Genomic DNA, 18,349 nt, shown 5'->3' with positions numbered 1-18,349 from the left:
TCTCAACTGACAGCAATTTTAACGGAGACATTTGGCAATGTCTGGAGACATGTTTGGTTTTCACAGCTGGAAAAGGGGTGCTCCTGGCATCTAATGGGTAGAGGCCATGATGCTGCTAAATATACCCTACAATGTGCAAGACAGCCCCCACCCCCGCACAGAGAAGTAGCTAGTTCAAAAGACCAACAGTGCTGAATTTGAGAAATCCTCTGAAATTTCCATTCATCACTGTAGGGCCCAAATTACCATCTTAACCTTTTTTTTTTTTTAAATTGATACACTGAGATATAATTCACATACCATAAAATTCACCCATTTAAATTACAAAATGTAATGGGTTTTAGTATATTTGTAGAGTTATCCAACCTTCATCACAATTTTAGAACTTTTTTACTTCTCTCCCCTCAAAAAAGACCTATACTCATAGTCAGTCACTTTCCATTTCCCTGATAAATCTCCCCCTTCCAGTCCAGGAAAACCACGAATTTACTCTCTGTTTCTATGGATTTGCCTATTCTGGACATTTCATATAAATGCAATCATACAATATGTGGTCCTTTGTGACTGGCTTCTTCCACTGAGCATAATGCTTTCCAAGTTCACCCATGCCATAGCAGGTATCAGTACTTCATTCCTTTTTATTGCCGAATACGATTTTATCAAATCCAAATGCCACCCTTTGTTTATCCATTTACCAGCTGATGGATCATTTTAATGTTTTTACCAGCTGCCTAGCGCCCCATCTATCGGGGTAATGAATTCACTAACCCTAATCCCCTCTGGGAGGTATGTGAGATGTTTCCAATTTTCCACTATTATAAAAAGTAGAGTGATGGGTGGGACCTTTTAGAGTACGGAAGTCCATATTCTGCTGACACATAAGCAAGTAAAGTTTTGTGCTAATGTTTATTCTTCCTCGATGAAAAAGAAACTCTCCCCTGACCACTCTGTCTATCTCACAAGCACCCCACAAGCTGCATAAGAAGCTGATTACTTACTCCTCATCAGTCTGCACACAGTTATCAAGTTCGATCACGTGGCTCCCAATGAACCAGACCAAATTGGAGAAGTAAGGGACAGCAGTTTTATCTCTGATATAGTGTAGCATGGCCTGGTTATCCACTGAGAAAATTCATAAAAGAAGAAGAAGAAAAAAAAAAGAGTCAAGCTACCAAAAGTGACTTGGGGGAGATTTAAAAACAACAGCAGCAGCAACAAATAATGAAAAAGCCCACCATTATGATCTGAATCTCTTGTCTTTCCTGAAAATATCTGAAAATGGTTATCTTATTCATAAAACTATCTTTGTCAAGGCAGTTCTTATGCAATTTTTATGATTAATAAAATTAATTAACTGGGCTAAACATTAACAGTGCATTAGAAAGCCTACTTATCAGCGGTGTGTTAAGCTAGACTACAATGAAAGCTATATCATTCTCAAGCAAGTTTCCTGTGTTTACATGTAATGATAAGTTAAGAAAGTGAAAAACCAGAGGTTAATAACTTACATGACACTGGAATAAGGAACACGGAACTCGTCATTGAAGGAAAGGCAAAAAACAGACAACGGTTAACAGGGTTAGGAACTGGGATGGTGAGACAGCTGCTCAGAGGGAGAAAGCTAGGGCAGGAGGCATCTAAACGGAAAGACACAGGTTAGAAGAGAACAAGAGAAAACAGGTAACAGGAGGCAGCAGAAGCGCAGCCTGGACCAGGTCTCAAACTCAGAAGCCTGCTGGGCTGGCCGAAGACTCGGTGAGTGAAGCCAGCAGGCCTGGCCTGTGACCTGGGGAGCACACCCCACAGGGGCAATTGCTTCTCAGCACCGGCTCACCACCACCCTGCAGGACTGTGGGCCCAGAAGAGCCAAATCTACATTTTCAAGTCAGAAATCTAGATTTTTACCCACGATCTTCTAATTTTTAAATACTGGCAACTATGTCTTTTTTCAAAAAAATACCTAAGCCAATGAAAATCTGTCTGAGGGCTGACTTTGCTGTCAATCCCTCAGATCACAACCTCTGGGTAAGTCCCACTGAGCTCTTTAAAAGGCTCTTCGATTTAACACAGTCCCAGAACTAGGCTGCAGTGAGTCCCTGAGACACTCCTGCCTCCACCCAATTAGGGGTTGTCTCAAGTAATAACATCCTAATTTGTGAAGGTCAAAGACCTTTGGTGCCTGAGAAAATAGTCCCAGCTCCAGTGTGTTGATTACAGGGAAAAATAACCCCAGCTTTAGGCAAAGAAGGCATCGCCTTGAAGGGCAATTCCAGGTCAGGGAACTTGCATGCAGCCAGCCTTTGTGCTGGTGTGGGCAGGGAGCCCTGGAAGGCTTTCTCCTGGAGGCAATGATTTGAGCATTAAGTACATCTTGAAAGAAAGGCAGCTTTGCAGCAGGTTGAGAATACAATATTGCCCCCTACTGTTTGTGATGTGAAATGCTCTTACACATTATTTAAAGATAACACACCCCCCGGGAAGTGTATTTTATAGGCCAAAACACAAAAATTTAAATCTAACATTTAAAAGACAACTCTACTTTAATTATCATGTGGCTGCTCCAAGTCCCACATGGGCCTCTCTTAGGACACTACTACTTCTGTGTCAGCACTAAGACTTTAACATGCAGAACCAAGTGAGCAGGGAAAAGACAGTGGTACAAAAATTTCTGTAAGGGGTCAGCAAAGTGTTCAGTGACTACAAACCTTTTGTGAGACAAGCAACCACAGCTAAAATAAATTATCACCAGAGAATTGGATTATAGACTCCAGAGAACAAGCACTAGCTGCCAAGGTAGAAATCATAAGGAAAACTTACCTTTGTAGACGTTCAAAGTGATGGTTCTTACAGCAATTCTAACCATGCTTTCAGGGTGATTAAAAAATTTGATGGCTTCTGTGTACAGGGCAAAGTCATTAGTGTGCTAAAACAAAAGAAGTACCAAGAAGGAGTTACAAATGGGTAAGACAGGCATGTCCCCAACCTCAGCTTTCTGTATCCTATCAGAGACTTCAGTAAAAAACAAAAAAAAAGTTACCAACATGGATGTTAAAATGTCAGTGGTTCACTCCCCATGGGGAACGTGGGAAGGGACGGGGAGGGGAGACCATGGAAGAACTAGAAAAGGGTTCAGACCCGGGCTCATGATCTGTTCTGCCACTTTGTAGCTGTGTGACATAATATTTCTAAGCCTCTGTTTCTTCATCTAGAAAATAGGGATAAATAATTACCACTTGATAACTGATAGGATTAAATGGGGTATTTCCAACACAATGCTAACCCCAGCAACCTGACACGTAATAAGCACTCAGTAGTAATGCCAGTTATTATTAGATACTGCTAAAAAAATAAAAAAGAAAGGAAAAAAAGAAAGAAAGAAAGGAGAAAAGGGGCAAGTGTCAAGTTTTACTACATTCAGAATCTCTCCTAGGTATTACACAGGGTGAGACAAAAGTAGGCTTATGGTTGTTTGTATGGAAAATAATGCAATGATTGATAAATAGTAGTACAAAAATAAACTATTTCACATACAACTGTAAACCTACCTTTTCCCCACCCTGTATATTCCTCTATGTGGAAAAATGGAAAGTATAAACATTATAATGGCAGAGGAAGGTCTTAGAAATCTTCTGACATTAAAAAGGAATCATCAGAACAGACCAAAACAGTTCAGAACCACAGAACTCCACTGTTGGAGCCTGAAAAGCACCAGACCTGAGCCTGGAACAGAACTTCTGGTGGCATACTTGGCTGCCCTCTTCTGGCCGGTTTGTCCACATGGCTCCAGAGCCAACTAGAGAGCACTCACACGCAGTGAGGGAGTGGGGAAGATGCCACTTCCAGCGAGGTGACAACTGTCTAATTTAAAAAAAAAAAAAAAAAAAGCAAGCTCACACATGATTTTGAGCGCTAGAAATCAAGTGTTCACTTGACAACCACTGGTAGCTACCCTACTGGCCCACATAAAAGAGGAAACCAAGCCCACCTCAAAAACGGTTCTCCTACCACTCCTCTGGTGACCAGGAGGATCTTCTTCCAGAACCATCACTCTGGCCCCAGAATCCCAGCGTCCTACCCTCCTAGCTGGGTGCACAGAAGCCCAGCTGCATATGAGTGAAAAAGGGAGAGTCTGTTCCTCTCTCCGATCTGAACTTCGCAGGTGGGTTTTCCTCCACCTGGGAGAGCCCCTCAGAATGCTAGGTCATCTACCTGGTTGCTGAATATGTTTATTGAGCACCTACAATGTACCAGGTACTGGGCCACACAATATTTTTCAAATTGCCACACAGTTTTTATGATTGGAAGCTAGTAATTGTTCCCTGAGGCCAGCTCTTCCCCATTACTAATCTAGACAAAGGAAATCAAGGTTCAGGCCACTGTTTCCATATCATATGGGAACAGCTAGATGGATTCTGCCCAAACTCAGAGGATATGTTTGGGACTACGGTCCGACTTCAAATACAGGCTGCACCGCATTATGTAACCATCAATCAGAAGCTACCTGCCAGGCAAACAGCACATGGCTGTGTGATAGCTGGCCTCCAAGATGGCCCAGCAATTCTAACCTGTATTCACATACTTGTGTTGTCTTCTCCTACAGTAAAGTAGGGCTGGTCCTCTGCGGACTAAAGAATACGGTAAAAGTGATGGTGTGTGGCTTCCTTGAGGCTGGGTCATAAAAGGTAATACAGCTTGTCTGGGTCTCCTGGATCATTCGTTCTGGAGGAAGCCAGCCAACGTGCCCTGAGGGCCTTCAAACAATCCCTGGAGAAACCTAGTAACAAATCCTCCCGGCAATGGCCAGAATTGACTGGCCAGCAAGCCACCTTGGAAGCAGATCCTCCAATCCCAATCCAGCCTTCAGATGACTGCAGCACCACAAAATACCAAGCCAGAAATGTCCTGCCAGGCCACCCCCAAATGCTAGACACACTGTATGATAAATGTGACACATTCTGACTAGGGAGACATGAGAGGAAGTCTGCTGGAAGGCTTCTGGGAAAGAAGTTTTCTGGAAGTAAGAGACCAGAAAGGGAAGTGATCTCATCAGGCTTTTTGGCAGTGCCATGTGAGCATGTGATGTTTGGAGCTGCTGCAGCCATTCTGAGACCATGAGGGGTCGAGCCTATGGAAAGATGCCTACTGTACAGTCAGCAGAGCAGGAAGATGGAAAAGCCTGGGTCCCTGATGAAGTGGTTGAGCCACAGGATGAACTAGCCACAGGACAGTCGGCATCTGTACCTTTTGGTACGAGACAGATTGACCTATTGTTCAAGCTACATTTTTTATTTGTAATCTGTACCTGTGGACATGCTTATTGACTTTAGAGAGAAGGAAAAGGAAGGAGAGAAAGAGAAAAACACTGCTGTGAGAGAGACATATCTTTGGCTGTCTCTTGTAAGCTCCCTGACCAGGGGCTGAACCTACAACCTTGGCATGTGTCCTGACCAGGAACTGAACCTGCTACAACCTTTCAGTTTATGGGACGATGCTCCAACCAACTGAGCCACACCAGCCAGGGTCTGTTCTAGCTACTTCTTTAATTGTGAGAACAACAATTTATTTCTTTAAATTTCTAGTAATGTTCCCAAGGATTACCAGGGATGTTAGCTTGTAAAGAATAGCAATAGCTATGACTTTAGGGAGCCAGGTGTGTACTAGGTGCTTTGAGGGCATCATCTCACTTAATTTAATCCCTGGAAAAAAACCTCCAAGGTATATGTTATCATCCCCATTTCTCAGAAGAAGAAACAGAGGCTCAGGGGACTGGGACTTCTCTAAGGTCACACAGCAGGAAGTGGCAAAACTGGGTCTCACTGGAGTTCCTATTTTTCCCACAGGGCAACATGACTCCCAAGTCAACTTCCAAGCACTTCTCGCTACCAACTACAATGCTCTCAGCTCGCACTAGTTGAATTTTACATCAAAAAACAGAGAGGTAACATTAAATTTTAAAAAAAATTTAGCATGCCAAGGCCAGGCACTGTTGCTATGAAAATCAGGAAAGAATAAGCACGTAACTGCTTTGTAAACAGATAGAAGGCCACCCAGACAGAAGGCGCTGCTCTGACCAGCTGGCTTTGCATCCAAATGCACCCATCAGGCAGTTACTTACCTCATTGTAAAAAAAATGGACAGTGTGGTTGTTGAGTTTTAATGAAAGTGTTTTCAGGAATGATATATAATATGCCATAATCTCTTCATCGGAGAAGTCAAACTTATGGACAATGATAGAATTTACATAGTTATTAGAGAGCAAATAATCTAGAGGGAGAAAAAAAAACAACAGGTTAATTCATGGTGGAGGAAAGACAAGCAGAGAAAATCAGGTAACAAGCCAATGATCATGTGAATATACCCAAACCAGTCAAGCTTCCAGTGCGGGGGGTGGTGGGATTAAACAAGCTAATAGGGAGCAGCTTAACCTTTAATCAGAAAATAAACCATTTACTATGCATAATCACTAGAAAGTTCAAAAGCAATGCCAGAGAAGGGCCCAGACTACCCCTCCCTCCCACACCAAACAGAAAAGAGCACCTGAACATGTTTTTCATTGACGGCACAATTCAACACAGAACTGGGAGTGCGGCAGAAGAGCTGGTGTGTGGGCACTTCGGAAACGACCCACAGATGAGGGTAAAAAGCACCATATTTCATAAAAGCCTGCCCCATTTTGCCATCAAAAGTCACCTCATCATCCCTGAATGCCCCAAAGGGCCTCACGCATACGGTTTTTTTCCTCCCTATGTGGCAACATGATTTCATAAAAGCCACTAAATGCTGAACTCCTACTGCATGCCTGGCACTAGGCTGAGTGCTTTACACTGTAATTGTCACAGTGATACTGGAGAGTAGGTCTCTTTACATTTTACATGTGAGTTTAAAAAGTTCAGTTCTGCCCCAGGAATCAGAGACAGATAGTCACAGAGATGGGATTTGAACCAAGTCCCACATCAAAGCCTGTATTAATATCATCACTAATGGGGCCAAAGATGAAAACTGGGAGGCACTGGGGCCAACTGAAAACTGGCCCCTGCAGAAATGCAGGCTCAGCATGGTAAGGGGTTTCCAATTCCGCAACGCAAGCTGGGTAACAGATTTTAATGCTGCATCTCCTGATTTTGCAGTGCTGGTCACTAGATAGGCTAGTTTTTAAAGCTGTGCTGCCCTGCAAAAACAGTCTGTAGACCAGCTGTGCCCCATGGGCCTCCAGTTCATGACCTTGGCATTGGGCCCCTGCTGGACACGTTCTCCTCTAAGTCCTCACCAGCCACCCTGCAAAATAGGCTCTGCTGTACCCACTATCTGCCCTCTGGGCTGCCAGCCTGTAAGCTCTGCATCACCCCAGCTGCCTCCCCACAAGTGGGTAAAGGCAGAGAACAATCAACATCTGTACCTACAGGTAGACACAAGGCAGTATGTGAAGTGGTTCCAAGCCTGGTCCTCCAAGACCAGCAGTACTGCACCACCAGGAGCTAATCGGACAAGCTGAATCCTGGGCCCCCGCGCTGATCCCTAGTCAGATCTCAGAGTGGGCCCGGGACTCTCTGACTCTGTGTTAAGAAACCCTCGTGTGCGAGAGGCACCAGGCTCAAATGTGGACCTAGATCCATACTGCCCCTGACACATCCTAGCTGGGTGACCTTGGGCAAACTGCTTACCCTCCCTGGTCCCTGGTCTCCTTGTCTGAAAACTGAAATAACAGTACCTTCCTCACAGGGCTATTGTGAAGATTAAAGATGATACATAAAAAACACTAAGAACAGTGAGGGACAGAAAGTAAGCACTCAATAATGTCAGCTGCCATTATTCTTATCACTATCATTTGGAAATTCATAATCTCCACTAACATATTCCCAGGACTGAACACAGTTGCTCTTGGGTGACTGGAAAATAAACCATTAAGTTATTTGGAGCCAAAGAGATAACTAACATGGGCCAAAGTATTACTGAAAAGACTATTTGGAATCACCAAACACAACGCAAAGAGCCATCGGAAGCTCAGGGTCATGAGAGGCTATGGCATGGGCCACAACTGGCTCTACCTCAGAAGCCAGCTCTCTGGGAAGGCCACTGCATTCAGAAAAGCACCCTGGGTATTCTGGCTTTCCAGGCAGGGTATGAAGTCTGTACTCTTAGAACAGTTTTCATAATCTCCTGGTCAGAATAATTATTGAGGCAGATAAGGGAGCCTTACTGTTTAAGAGTGAGGTAACACATTCCACAAATCTTGGGTGTACAGCTTGATATATGTGGAAATGTACACATATGTGAATGGTAAGTACATGTACCTAGGTACTGATACATACACATCTCACAAATCTTAGGTGTTCAGCTTGATGGATTTTTGCCAAATACAGACACCATAAGCACCACCCAGATCAGACAGAGCATATTTCCAGCTGCCCAGAAGGCTCCTGATGCCCCTCTCCAGTCATTACTCACTCTCCAAAGACAAGCCCTAGTCTGACTTCCATCATCATAAACTGGTTTTGTCTGCTCCTGAATTTCATATGCATGGGATCACATAGTATGCATGCTCCTTGTCTGGCCTCTTTCACTCATCACATCTGAGAATTATCCACATTGTTGCACACAGTGGTATGAGTTCATTCCTTTCTTTTTTTTCCTTTTGCTATATAGTATCCCATGCTTTGAACAGTCCACAAACTACCCACCTAGAACCTTAACGTGTAACAAGCAGCACAGGTGATACTGATGCCTAGAGCACTTCTTTCTCATTCTGTCATGGTGGCTACGGATGGGGATGAATGAGCAAGCTGGAGAAGGGACTGTTGAGATGTCATGTTGAGTCTTTTTGTGACTGGCTAGTGACTTCCGGCCCCCCAGAGGCATAGACACCAATGCTGGCGGCTTCAGATGTTCACTCATGAGCCTTTGGGCTGCATTCTTGAGCTGGAAAAGCCACATGCTCCGATCACTGCCCAGCAGGGGCTTTTCCGAGGCCTCCACGAGATGATTCTGTGGGTGGTGGGGGCTACCATGGGGGCAGCAGAGGTGCCTCTATTATTTGGCTGGGAATTTTCTCCTACCCCCTCACTATGTGGCCGACTTTCTGTGGTACCCTTTTATAATAAACCCAGGAGTCTATAAGTAATCTCAGTCTCTCAGGCCTTCTGTCACTTAGGTCACCAAACCCAACAGGCAACAGGTGCACTTGTGAAATGGCTGCTTGTAATAGTGAAAATCTGGAAACCACCTAAATGCCCATGGTCAAGTTAAATAAGTTACGGCCCAGCGAAATGCAGGTCTTGAACCAAACTAGGTAAGAAGGCATGAACGGACAATCAAAAGGTCTAAGACACACTAGTAGGTTGAGCAAAAATAAAACAAACAGCAAAATGGTATGTGTACACTGAACTGATAGGCTGAGATTCTACAGAACTTTTGCTTTCTCTATTTTTGTAATGTTTGATTTTTTTTTTTTTTGGTTGTTGCTTCATAATGAGGATATTCTCTTTCTATAATTAGAAAATAAAAATAAAAGCAAAAGTCATCTATCTTCTTACCCCCATTTATCCAACTTCTATTAAAAAAAAGGGATCTCTGCCACTTTGGCAGGACTTATAAAAGTACTCTGGTGTATTCCCCATAAAGCCAGTGGCATCTGCCTAGGTTCCTTATAGAAGTGCACCCTGTTTAGGCATAATATAAGAAAAGCCATCTGATCCAGAAACCCCAGAATTTTAATTCTTCTATCCGCATCTTTAATCCAGTAGCCTGGGCTTAGAAAGGGTTACCACAGAACAGACATATGGGGGAATGCTAGATTTAATGATAAAACCAACTCTTCTGGACACGTCTATCTATCTGCAAGACCTTGTACTATGCTCTGCAAACACACTGTCATACTTTATCCTCAAACCACTCCATCCCCCAGGTACTAGCATTATCTCCACCGCTGCTTGGAGAATTTACTGCAGAGAGCACTACACACAGAACATGTGGCAGAACTGGCCTGAGGTCTAGTTGGAATCTGAGCACCACTCAGCTGGGTCTTCCCCTCTTGGAGTTTTCAGAAACCACACATAATTCATATCCAGTGTAACAAATGCTGCTAACAGGGGAAACCACTTAGGGAGCGTGAGTCAACTCACATTCATCAGGCAGTGTAAGGAGTCTCTCGGAGCAGCAGCACCATCTAGTGGTCACTTCTGAGAGCCACAATTCACCTGCTTTTTTACCTCTTCTTCCCCAAAGGAATGCCAATGACATCTCTACCTCCTCCCATCCATCAGAAATTATTTTCTAACCTATTGTGGAGATATAAAGCCTGCCTCTGACATAGACATGCAGGCATTTGCCTTCTCCTTCTTAATTTCTGTGGGTAGGGCCTGAGGCTTGGTATGGTCATCTTGGAATAACAAGCTAATGGTCAGGTATTGAAGATTAGGAACTAAATCAGAGTTTCTCACCCTCAACCCTGTTGATAGTTTGGGCTATATAATTCTTTGTTGAGGGAGCTGTCCTGTGCATTACAGGATGTTTGGCAGCATCCCTGCTCTCCACTCATGAGATGCCAGCAGCAACCACCACCGTCATTACCACAACCAAGAACGTCTGGACGTTGACAAATGTCTGCCAGGGCACAATCAGTCCCAGTTAAGGACCACTGAGCTAACTCACTGGGCAGAACGCCTTCTCAATTTTGGCATTGCTAGAGCTGTCACCTTAGGCCAGTGACTTAAGCTCTCTGGGTGTTAAATGAGGGCAGCGCCAGCACCTGCCTCTCAGGGGGAGGTTGCTTCAGATGAAGAACCAGAGGCTTAGTGAGGACAAGGAATAAGCTCTGAGTCATACATGTGCCAGTTGGGTAGGTGCCAAAGCCCATACATACTTTGGCCCACACCTTGCTCTGTGGCTGAGTTCTTCCTCCCCCGCTGCTTCCAATGATTGTTTTATTGGCTGAATGACTCCAGCTCTTTAGTAATAAATTATAAACAAGAAATGCAAATGCCCAAGAATCACTCAGCAATAGGGAACCCTCCCTTAGCCCTTCACAGCACCACCACACAGGGAAAAACATTAAATTGTAGACTGAATTGTGTGTCCCCCAAATCCCTATGTGGAAGCCCTATCCCCTTATGTGGACATAAGGCCTTAAGGAGGTAATTAAAGTTAAATGAGGTCATAGGATAGAGCCCTAATCCAGTAAGACTGGTGTCCTTAGAAGAAAAGGAAGAGACACCGTAACTCTGTTTGTGCGCAGGTAGGAAAGATGTGAGGCCACAATGAGAAGGCAGCCATCAACAGACCAGGAAGAAAGCCCTCACCAGAAACCAACCCTGCAGGCACACGGTGGATTTCCAGCCTTTAGAGAGTAAATTTCTGTTGTCTAAGCCACCCAGTCTGGGGTACTTTGCCATGGCAGCCCAGCACACTAAGATACACAGTAAGCACAGACACTTGAAAAACAACACAAAAAACACGCCAAACTACAAGCTGCTGACACTCAGCAGTGCAGGGGCAGGTGTCAAGAATTGTCCTTACAAAGTGAGGTCTCGTGACTGATATTCTCAAAGAGGATGTTCAAGGTCTGCAACAGCTGAACACATACATAGCGGCCAGATTTCTGCCGCAGGATGTTCAAGAAGAAAACAAACATGTTCTTCTCCAGGAAGAAGCTGGGGAGAGAATGGGAAAGCATCAGTGGTTTGTTTCCACATTTGGAAATTCAAATCATTCTCTAGTTCCATGCATAGCACACATGTGTACCCCCCATCCCCCAAAGGCATTTGCAGAGAAGCCAGACCATGCCACCTGCACAGCCTTAGCTTCTGTGCTATCCAGCCTCCCGGATGCTGGATGGGCAAATGCAACCTTCCAAGCTCTTTTCCCAGAATGCAAGAACAGTGCTAGATTTCTGACAGGAAGGGAAAGATCTTTACCTACTAAATGGCTACACAGTAATCTTTCCATGCTTATAAAACTGGTAAGCAGTATTTTTCATCAAATATTTTACATCCTTCATTTTCCTTACTAAGTCACTTTCCTTTGCTCTCCCTGTCTTTGAGTGTTAACAATGGGAATTCCCTACAAAGGAGCAAAATAATGCTAATATTAAGAGTTTTGGTTTCCAATTTGTCAAGTATACAGTTTCCATATCTGCAGAATGGATAGGAAAGGAATGGGAAGGAAACAGAAGATGCTAACATGGTGGTAGGAGACCCTAGGGAGTCTCCAAGTCTGCGTTTGCCTTTCTTGTTCTGGACAGGACATTTGTCTGCATGTAGCCTGGGGCACTGACTTTTGGGGAAGACAGAACCCCCTAATGCCTTTCTTTAAAGGAAGAAAGTGATGTTTCTAGTTACGTGGTCTCTGAATTCTAGCTAAGAGCAGATAACCTCTCATTTGGGATACTCCAAACAAATCGATGCAGAAACATGTATCTGCTGGTTGCCTTAGCTTTGGTGACTTTTTCCCCTCATTTGTCAGTTTCACAGTAGCAGGATCGTGGGCAGCATAACTTCTGTTTATATCCATGAAACAGTAAGTGTATGAATAAATTATCTAAAAAAGATCCCTAAAATCTTTTCCAGCTCTGATTCTGGTAGCCATTCGCGGTGACCCCTAGGATATTCCTATCATTTGATCTATTTTATTTACCTTGTCTACCAAGGACCCCACAACAAGCCCACTGCAGCACAATGATGACCACCTTGGGAACTTGTTAAAATGCCTGTACCTAGATTTTGCCCAGAGATCAATGCTAGGTCCAGTGTGAAGTTCAAGAGCCTGGATTTTTAAAAACGCCCTGGAGGAGTGTGGTGGCTCCCTGGAAAAAATCACTAACTCTAGGGCTGGGACAGAAAAAAATAGAAGATGAACCTGGAGCATATTATAGTACCAGAAAGGGAGAAAGTGCTCAAAAATAAAACAATGCGGGCATGTCAAAGGACATAGGAACCAACCTGAAAGAGCTTCCAATGCCCAAAGCTGGAACAAATTCAGCAACAAAATAAATAACAGTATTGGATTATAATTCAAAGTATAAAATAAATATCCATAAGTTCATGTTGATATAAATAAATGATGGAATAAATACATAAACGGGAAGAAGAAACAAATCTTCCATGCAGGAGAATTTCAAATAGTGTATGTAGATACTATTCCCTTCCAGAAGGTAGAGCTTAATTCCCACACTCCCTGGTGGGATACGTACTCCTCAAAACTGTTAAGGTCATGAAAAACAAGAGAAGACTAAGGAACTGTCTGTCACAGAACAGAGCAAAGTGGGAAAATATGACAACTAAAGTCACTGTGGGAGCCTGGACTGGGATCCTAGAGCAAAAGGTAGATATTAATGGAAATCTGGCAAAATCCAATTCAAGTCTGGAGTTTACTTAATAGTTAGCTACCAATGTCAGCTACTCAAATTTGAGAAATGTACCCTGGTAATCTAAGATGTTAACAATGGGGGAAACAACAGGAATGGCATATGGAAACTTTCTGTGCTATCTTCACAACTTTTCTGTAAATCTAAAACTACTCCAAAATAAAAAATTATATTAAAAACAAATTCTTTTGGGGGCTCTGTTAGGCAGCCATTTAAGAATCACTGGGCCTCTAAGAGCTCAGGACTTTTTCTAAGCTGACAGATGAACTACGGAAGTCCATTCTAGAAAATGGGACTCGGTTTCTAAGCTTTAACACAAGGGTCTCTCTCATTTCCAAAAACAGAAACCAACCCACCAACCAACCCACCAACCAACCCACCAACCAACCCCCAGGGAGCCTTAACGGAAGCCAGTCCCATTTTTAAGCAGCACCTCACTCTATTACTCATGCTTTCCTTTGGGGATCATGGCCGGTGTCACAGGTTTTCATTTTCCACAAGTAGCTTTATCTTAGATAACCTTACTGACGAAAACAGAGAGCTATTCAGAAAATCAGGATATCTAATAGGAAGCCATGTTAGAAATAGAATACCTTATTTTTTTTTTAATGGTCTTAAAAGTGACCTCAATACTTATAATTGAGATTATTTTATATAAAAATAAAATCTGCCTGGTGGTTGTCATAATCCAAATTCTGCTGCACTCAGATGCTGAGACAAGTCTATTGGGGAAGTAGTTCATGATTTATGGCCTCTGCTTTTTAACCGTGCAATGGAGACACCTCTTTTTTTTCTTTTTTTTTAATGAACTGCTAACATTTCTTCGTACCTACTCTATACCAGGCACTAGGCAGGGAACTTTCTCTCTCCTTTAAAGATGAGTAAACTGAGGCTGGCCTAAGGTTGCTCACCTAGAAAGTATGAGAATAAGGATAAACCCCTCCGTGGGCTCTGGTATGAGGTGCTGCTTCAACACTTGCCCGCTGTGTGCCTATACACATAAATGGGGACAACAAGGCTTCTACCCTGGAGTCACTGGGAAATGTAGGGGGATTATCTCATCAAGAGCTTGGCATTATGCCTGGCCCATCAGTAAACACAACAAATGTTTGCCCTTACTGTCTCCCCCAGTTCACCTAGAGTCTAACTACTCAGGATACTGTCACCTTCCTTGGCGGTGGTAATCAGACACTACTAGAAAAATTATCTATGATATTTTCAGACTTTCTAGAGAGACTCATTTCCATAACTTCCCTATTATATAGGTAAAGAATATAAATATCTGTACAAACCCAAATTGGCATCAAATTCTGACATCATCAGCAATGACTCATGATATGCATTTAGAAAAATATTCAAAGGAAGAAGTAAAATTAAACCCTCACTCAAACACAGAGCTGTCATTCTGATCTCCCCAAATCAGGATCTCGGTGATGGAGCGGATGGTCTCCACTAGCAGGTTCCGGTTCTGTTCTGTGACTGTGGTGTTTTTGGTCAAAACATGGTACAGGTACCTGAGAGAAAGGAAAGAAAAGTAAAGATTACCAGCTCAAATGAAAGCCAGGCTAATGACCATTAGTAACATGTGGGCAACAATATGGCTATGCTTTTTCAGATACAGTTAGCACAATTCCCATTCAGATGAGACAGAACTTAACATTCAAGAAAAATGGCAGACAACCAGGGACACACCAACCCAAAGTGAGGCGAGAGAATGATCAAGCCCTTGAAGACAGCCATCCTTAAACTTGAGTACGTAAGAGAATCACCTGGAGAACTGGATAAGGTGGGCGTATGGGAGCCGATCTGGAGATGCAGATTCAGGGGGACTGAGAAAAGACCAGGCATTGGCCTTTTTCACATACTCCCCAACTGTGAGTGATGCTAGTTGAGCAAGTGGAGACATAGGGCTCTGGTCTGAATGCTTAACACAAGATCTGCATGAGGCGCAGTCACAGTTTAGGGAAGGCTCAAAACCAGCACGTGGGGTAAAAATCCCGTGCAATCACAAGATGACCCTTGGACTGTCCGTAATTCCCCACAAAGCACAGATCGCCCATCAGAACTGATGGCTCCCACGAAGTGGGTTACTTGCAGGGCACTGATCTTATTTCCTGAGTGCAGATTATTGAATTCACAAAGTCAAGTGGGCTTGAGACTATGGCACTGAATTTCACCCCCGAAATGGTCCTGGAAGGCCTACCTTGCTCCAGACCTATGCCAGCTCCTGGGACAGAGACAGGAAGGCCCAGGCCTGTCTTTGAGGCCCTCTGCTGGTGGTGACAGTGACTGAATCACTGAGGCCAGTCCCAAGCAGTGCTGGGCACTGCAGCCTGGCTGGGTGTCCTGGGATTGCCACCTGGCACAGTTTTTAAGAGATGGCATCAGTAGGACTCACAGACTGAGGTAACCTGTGCTGTCATGACAGCCTCAGACTTGGGAAGGCAAAGGGTCACTTCCTGACTTCTTTGATGGCCCCCCTTCAATTGGGGCCTGGTGAGAGAAAGACAGGGAAAGGTTAGATAGGACTGTCCCATCGAAAATCTCTAAAAATGTAATGTGTAAGCTGTAAGAGGTAGAATCTTTCAGATGGAACAATAAGGAGCAATCTGCTCCTTAAGGGGGCTGGGTTTTGATTTGAAACTACATGAACCTTCTGCCATACAATAACAGGAATAGCCCTCCAAAAATAGAAATCTCCAACACCTGGGCCCAAATTTATAGACAGGGCTTCACGTGGGAGCAGATGCCAGTTTCCCTCCGGAATCAGGTAAGTCCACAGCACTGGTTCAGCCTGGGATGAATCACTGGATGATTCACTCGTGATTCTCTGTCTTCATGTCACCTTGACTCATCTTCCCCAAGAGGTCCAAAGAGCAGAGTTTTTCAAACTGTGGTTCACAGGACACCTCCCTCAGAATCACCTAAGTTGCAGATTCCAGCTCCCTGCCCCAGAGCCACAGAACTGACTCCAGGTGTGTTACACGCTGTTGAGTCGGCTCTGACGCCTGGTGACCCCATGCAAGAGTGATGCCCACAATGTCCTATGCTCAACAGCCCTACTCAGCTCCTGTAGACGCAGGCTTATGGCTTCTTTTATGGAGTTAATCCATCTCATATTTGTCTTCCTCTTTTCCTGCTGCCACCTATTTTTCTCAGCATTATTGTCTTTTTCCAAAGAACTCTGCCTTCTCGCAGTGTCCCAGTAGCAGAACAGCTTCACTTTTGTCGATTTTTTTTTTTTTTTTGCCTCCAGCAATGTTTCAGGCTTAATTTGCCCTAAGACCCACTTGTTCATCTTTCTGGTGGTCCAGGGTATCTACACATCTCTCCTTCAACACCATATTTCAAAGCAATCATTTCCTTACCAGCCTCCTTCACTGTCCATCCTTAACATCTGTACATAGTAACTGGGAATACGAGGGCAAGGATGATCTTAGCCTTGGTCTCTGAGGACATATCTTTGTGGTGATCTTCCCTAATTCTTCCATTGCTGCTCTTCTGAATCTCAGCCTTCTATCGAGTTCTTTTTGGCTGCAGTTCCCATTTGAATTGACAATTGAACTAAGGTAAGCAACATCTTGAACAATTTCCGTATCTTTACTATGTTAAATTTGTGTACTTCTTCTGTAGTCATGATTTGCAGCTAAAGTTATGTATTCCTTCTGTAGTGATGATTTTGGTCTTCTTGACATTCACATGCAAGACCTGCTTTCTTCTCACTTCCTTCTCACTTTCACCAGAAGTCATTTCAAACCATTGCTACTTTCTGCCATGATAGTATCATGTGCATATCTTAAGTTATTATTTCTTAAACCAATTTTCATTCCTCCTTCCTCTGAATCTAGACCAGTTTTTTACATGATATTTTCTGTGTACAGATTAAACAAACAGGGGGATAAATTCACTCTGCCACCTTTGCCTATAGGAAACGATCTGTCTCTCCATATTCTGTCCTGACAGTGGCTTCCTGTCCACAGTAAAGGGTACACATCAGCACAATCAAGCACTGAGGCAAACCCATTTCTTTCAGAGCAACCAACAGGCTCCTGGGTACAGGACCCCAAATCTGCATTTTGAACAAGCTCCCACTGAAGTTCCAGAGCCACTGCCACGCTCACACCATGGCCATCAGTGGCACTCCCCATGCGGTCCACGCGTGCCCACTCCCTGCTGTGACAGGCACTGTTGGTGCTGGGGGAGAGGTAGATTCTCCCCGCTCTGGTGTTTCCTTCCTTGTGCAGAATGATATCCATTTGGGATAGAAGAGTTTAAAATCTTTAGGACTAGCCCTGACTTCTAGTCACTGTGTTTTCTGCCTGGAATACACCTGCTGCCCTAACCAATCAGCAAACTCTTATTCCTATTTCAAAACTCACCTCAGGCACCTATTGGTAAAACCTTCTTTAAAGAACCTCCCTGCCCTCCACCTGGAGGGATCTGACTACTCCCTCTTCTCTGCACCTCAGTCCCCATATGTGTTGCTGTTGCACAGACCATCCTCATTTATAATGACCTGCGTTCCTTACTAGACCTGAGTTCCTCAAGATCAGAAACATTACCCTATGGATCTTCATAACGCCAAAAATGTATTGAGCATAGTAGGTGCTCAATAAATGGTGAATGGAGGGATGGTATGGAACTGCCTTCATGAACATGTTACACCTGAGCATACAGAGACTGAACATAGTCAAGGGTCCAAAAGCCAAATACAGCAAGTGGCAGCACACAGAGGTAGTAAAGAGATCAGGCCTTTGGAGTCCAATAGACTTGGGCTTGACCCCTGGCCCGGCCACTTCCTAACTGTGGCCTTGGAAAAGGCACTTCACTCTCTGGAGCTCAGCCTCTATAATGTGCCAGTAACAGCCAAGGCCTCCTTGCTGGGCTATTCCAGGGATTCAATGTGATAATGCATATAAAGAGCCAAGTGTGGCATCTGGCACACAGTAAGCACTCAACAGATGCAGGGCTAGTTGCTACTATTATTATTAT

The 18,349-nt window shown here is 44.0% G+C and overlaps 1 protein-coding gene across 4 annotated transcripts in view; it reads right to left on the bottom strand.

Moving 5' to 3' along the window:
• CLEC16A (C-type lectin domain containing 16A) overlaps positions 1-18,349 on the bottom strand; it is a 212,605-nt gene that overhangs the window by 185,756 nt on the left and 8,500 nt on the right. For all 4 annotated transcript variants that reach the window (XM_054589574.1, XM_054589577.1, XM_054589576.1 and 1 more), the window contains exons 2-6: positions 14,743-14,871; positions 11,512-11,645; positions 6,116-6,264; positions 2,818-2,923; positions 999-1,122 (exon numbers count right to left, since the gene is read on the bottom strand). In XM_054589574.1, the coding sequence (XP_054445549.1) occupies positions 999-1,122; positions 2,818-2,923; positions 6,116-6,264; positions 11,512-11,645; positions 14,743-14,871 (642 nt within the window). The remainder of the gene's footprint in view (positions 1-998; positions 1,123-2,817; positions 2,924-6,115; positions 6,265-11,511; positions 11,646-14,742; positions 14,872-18,349) is intronic.

This window comes from Pteronotus mesoamericanus, unplaced genomic scaffold (genome assembly GCF_021234165.1).
Source record: "Pteronotus mesoamericanus isolate MK-2021 breed Mesoamerican mustached bat unplaced genomic scaffold, CSHL_Meso_final scaffold_167, whole genome shotgun sequence".
NCBI classification, from domain to species: domain Eukaryota; kingdom Metazoa; phylum Chordata; class Mammalia; order Chiroptera; family Mormoopidae; genus Pteronotus; species Pteronotus mesoamericanus.
Note: the sequence above shows the minus strand (reverse complement) of the source record. Positions and strands in the feature narration are given on the sequence as shown.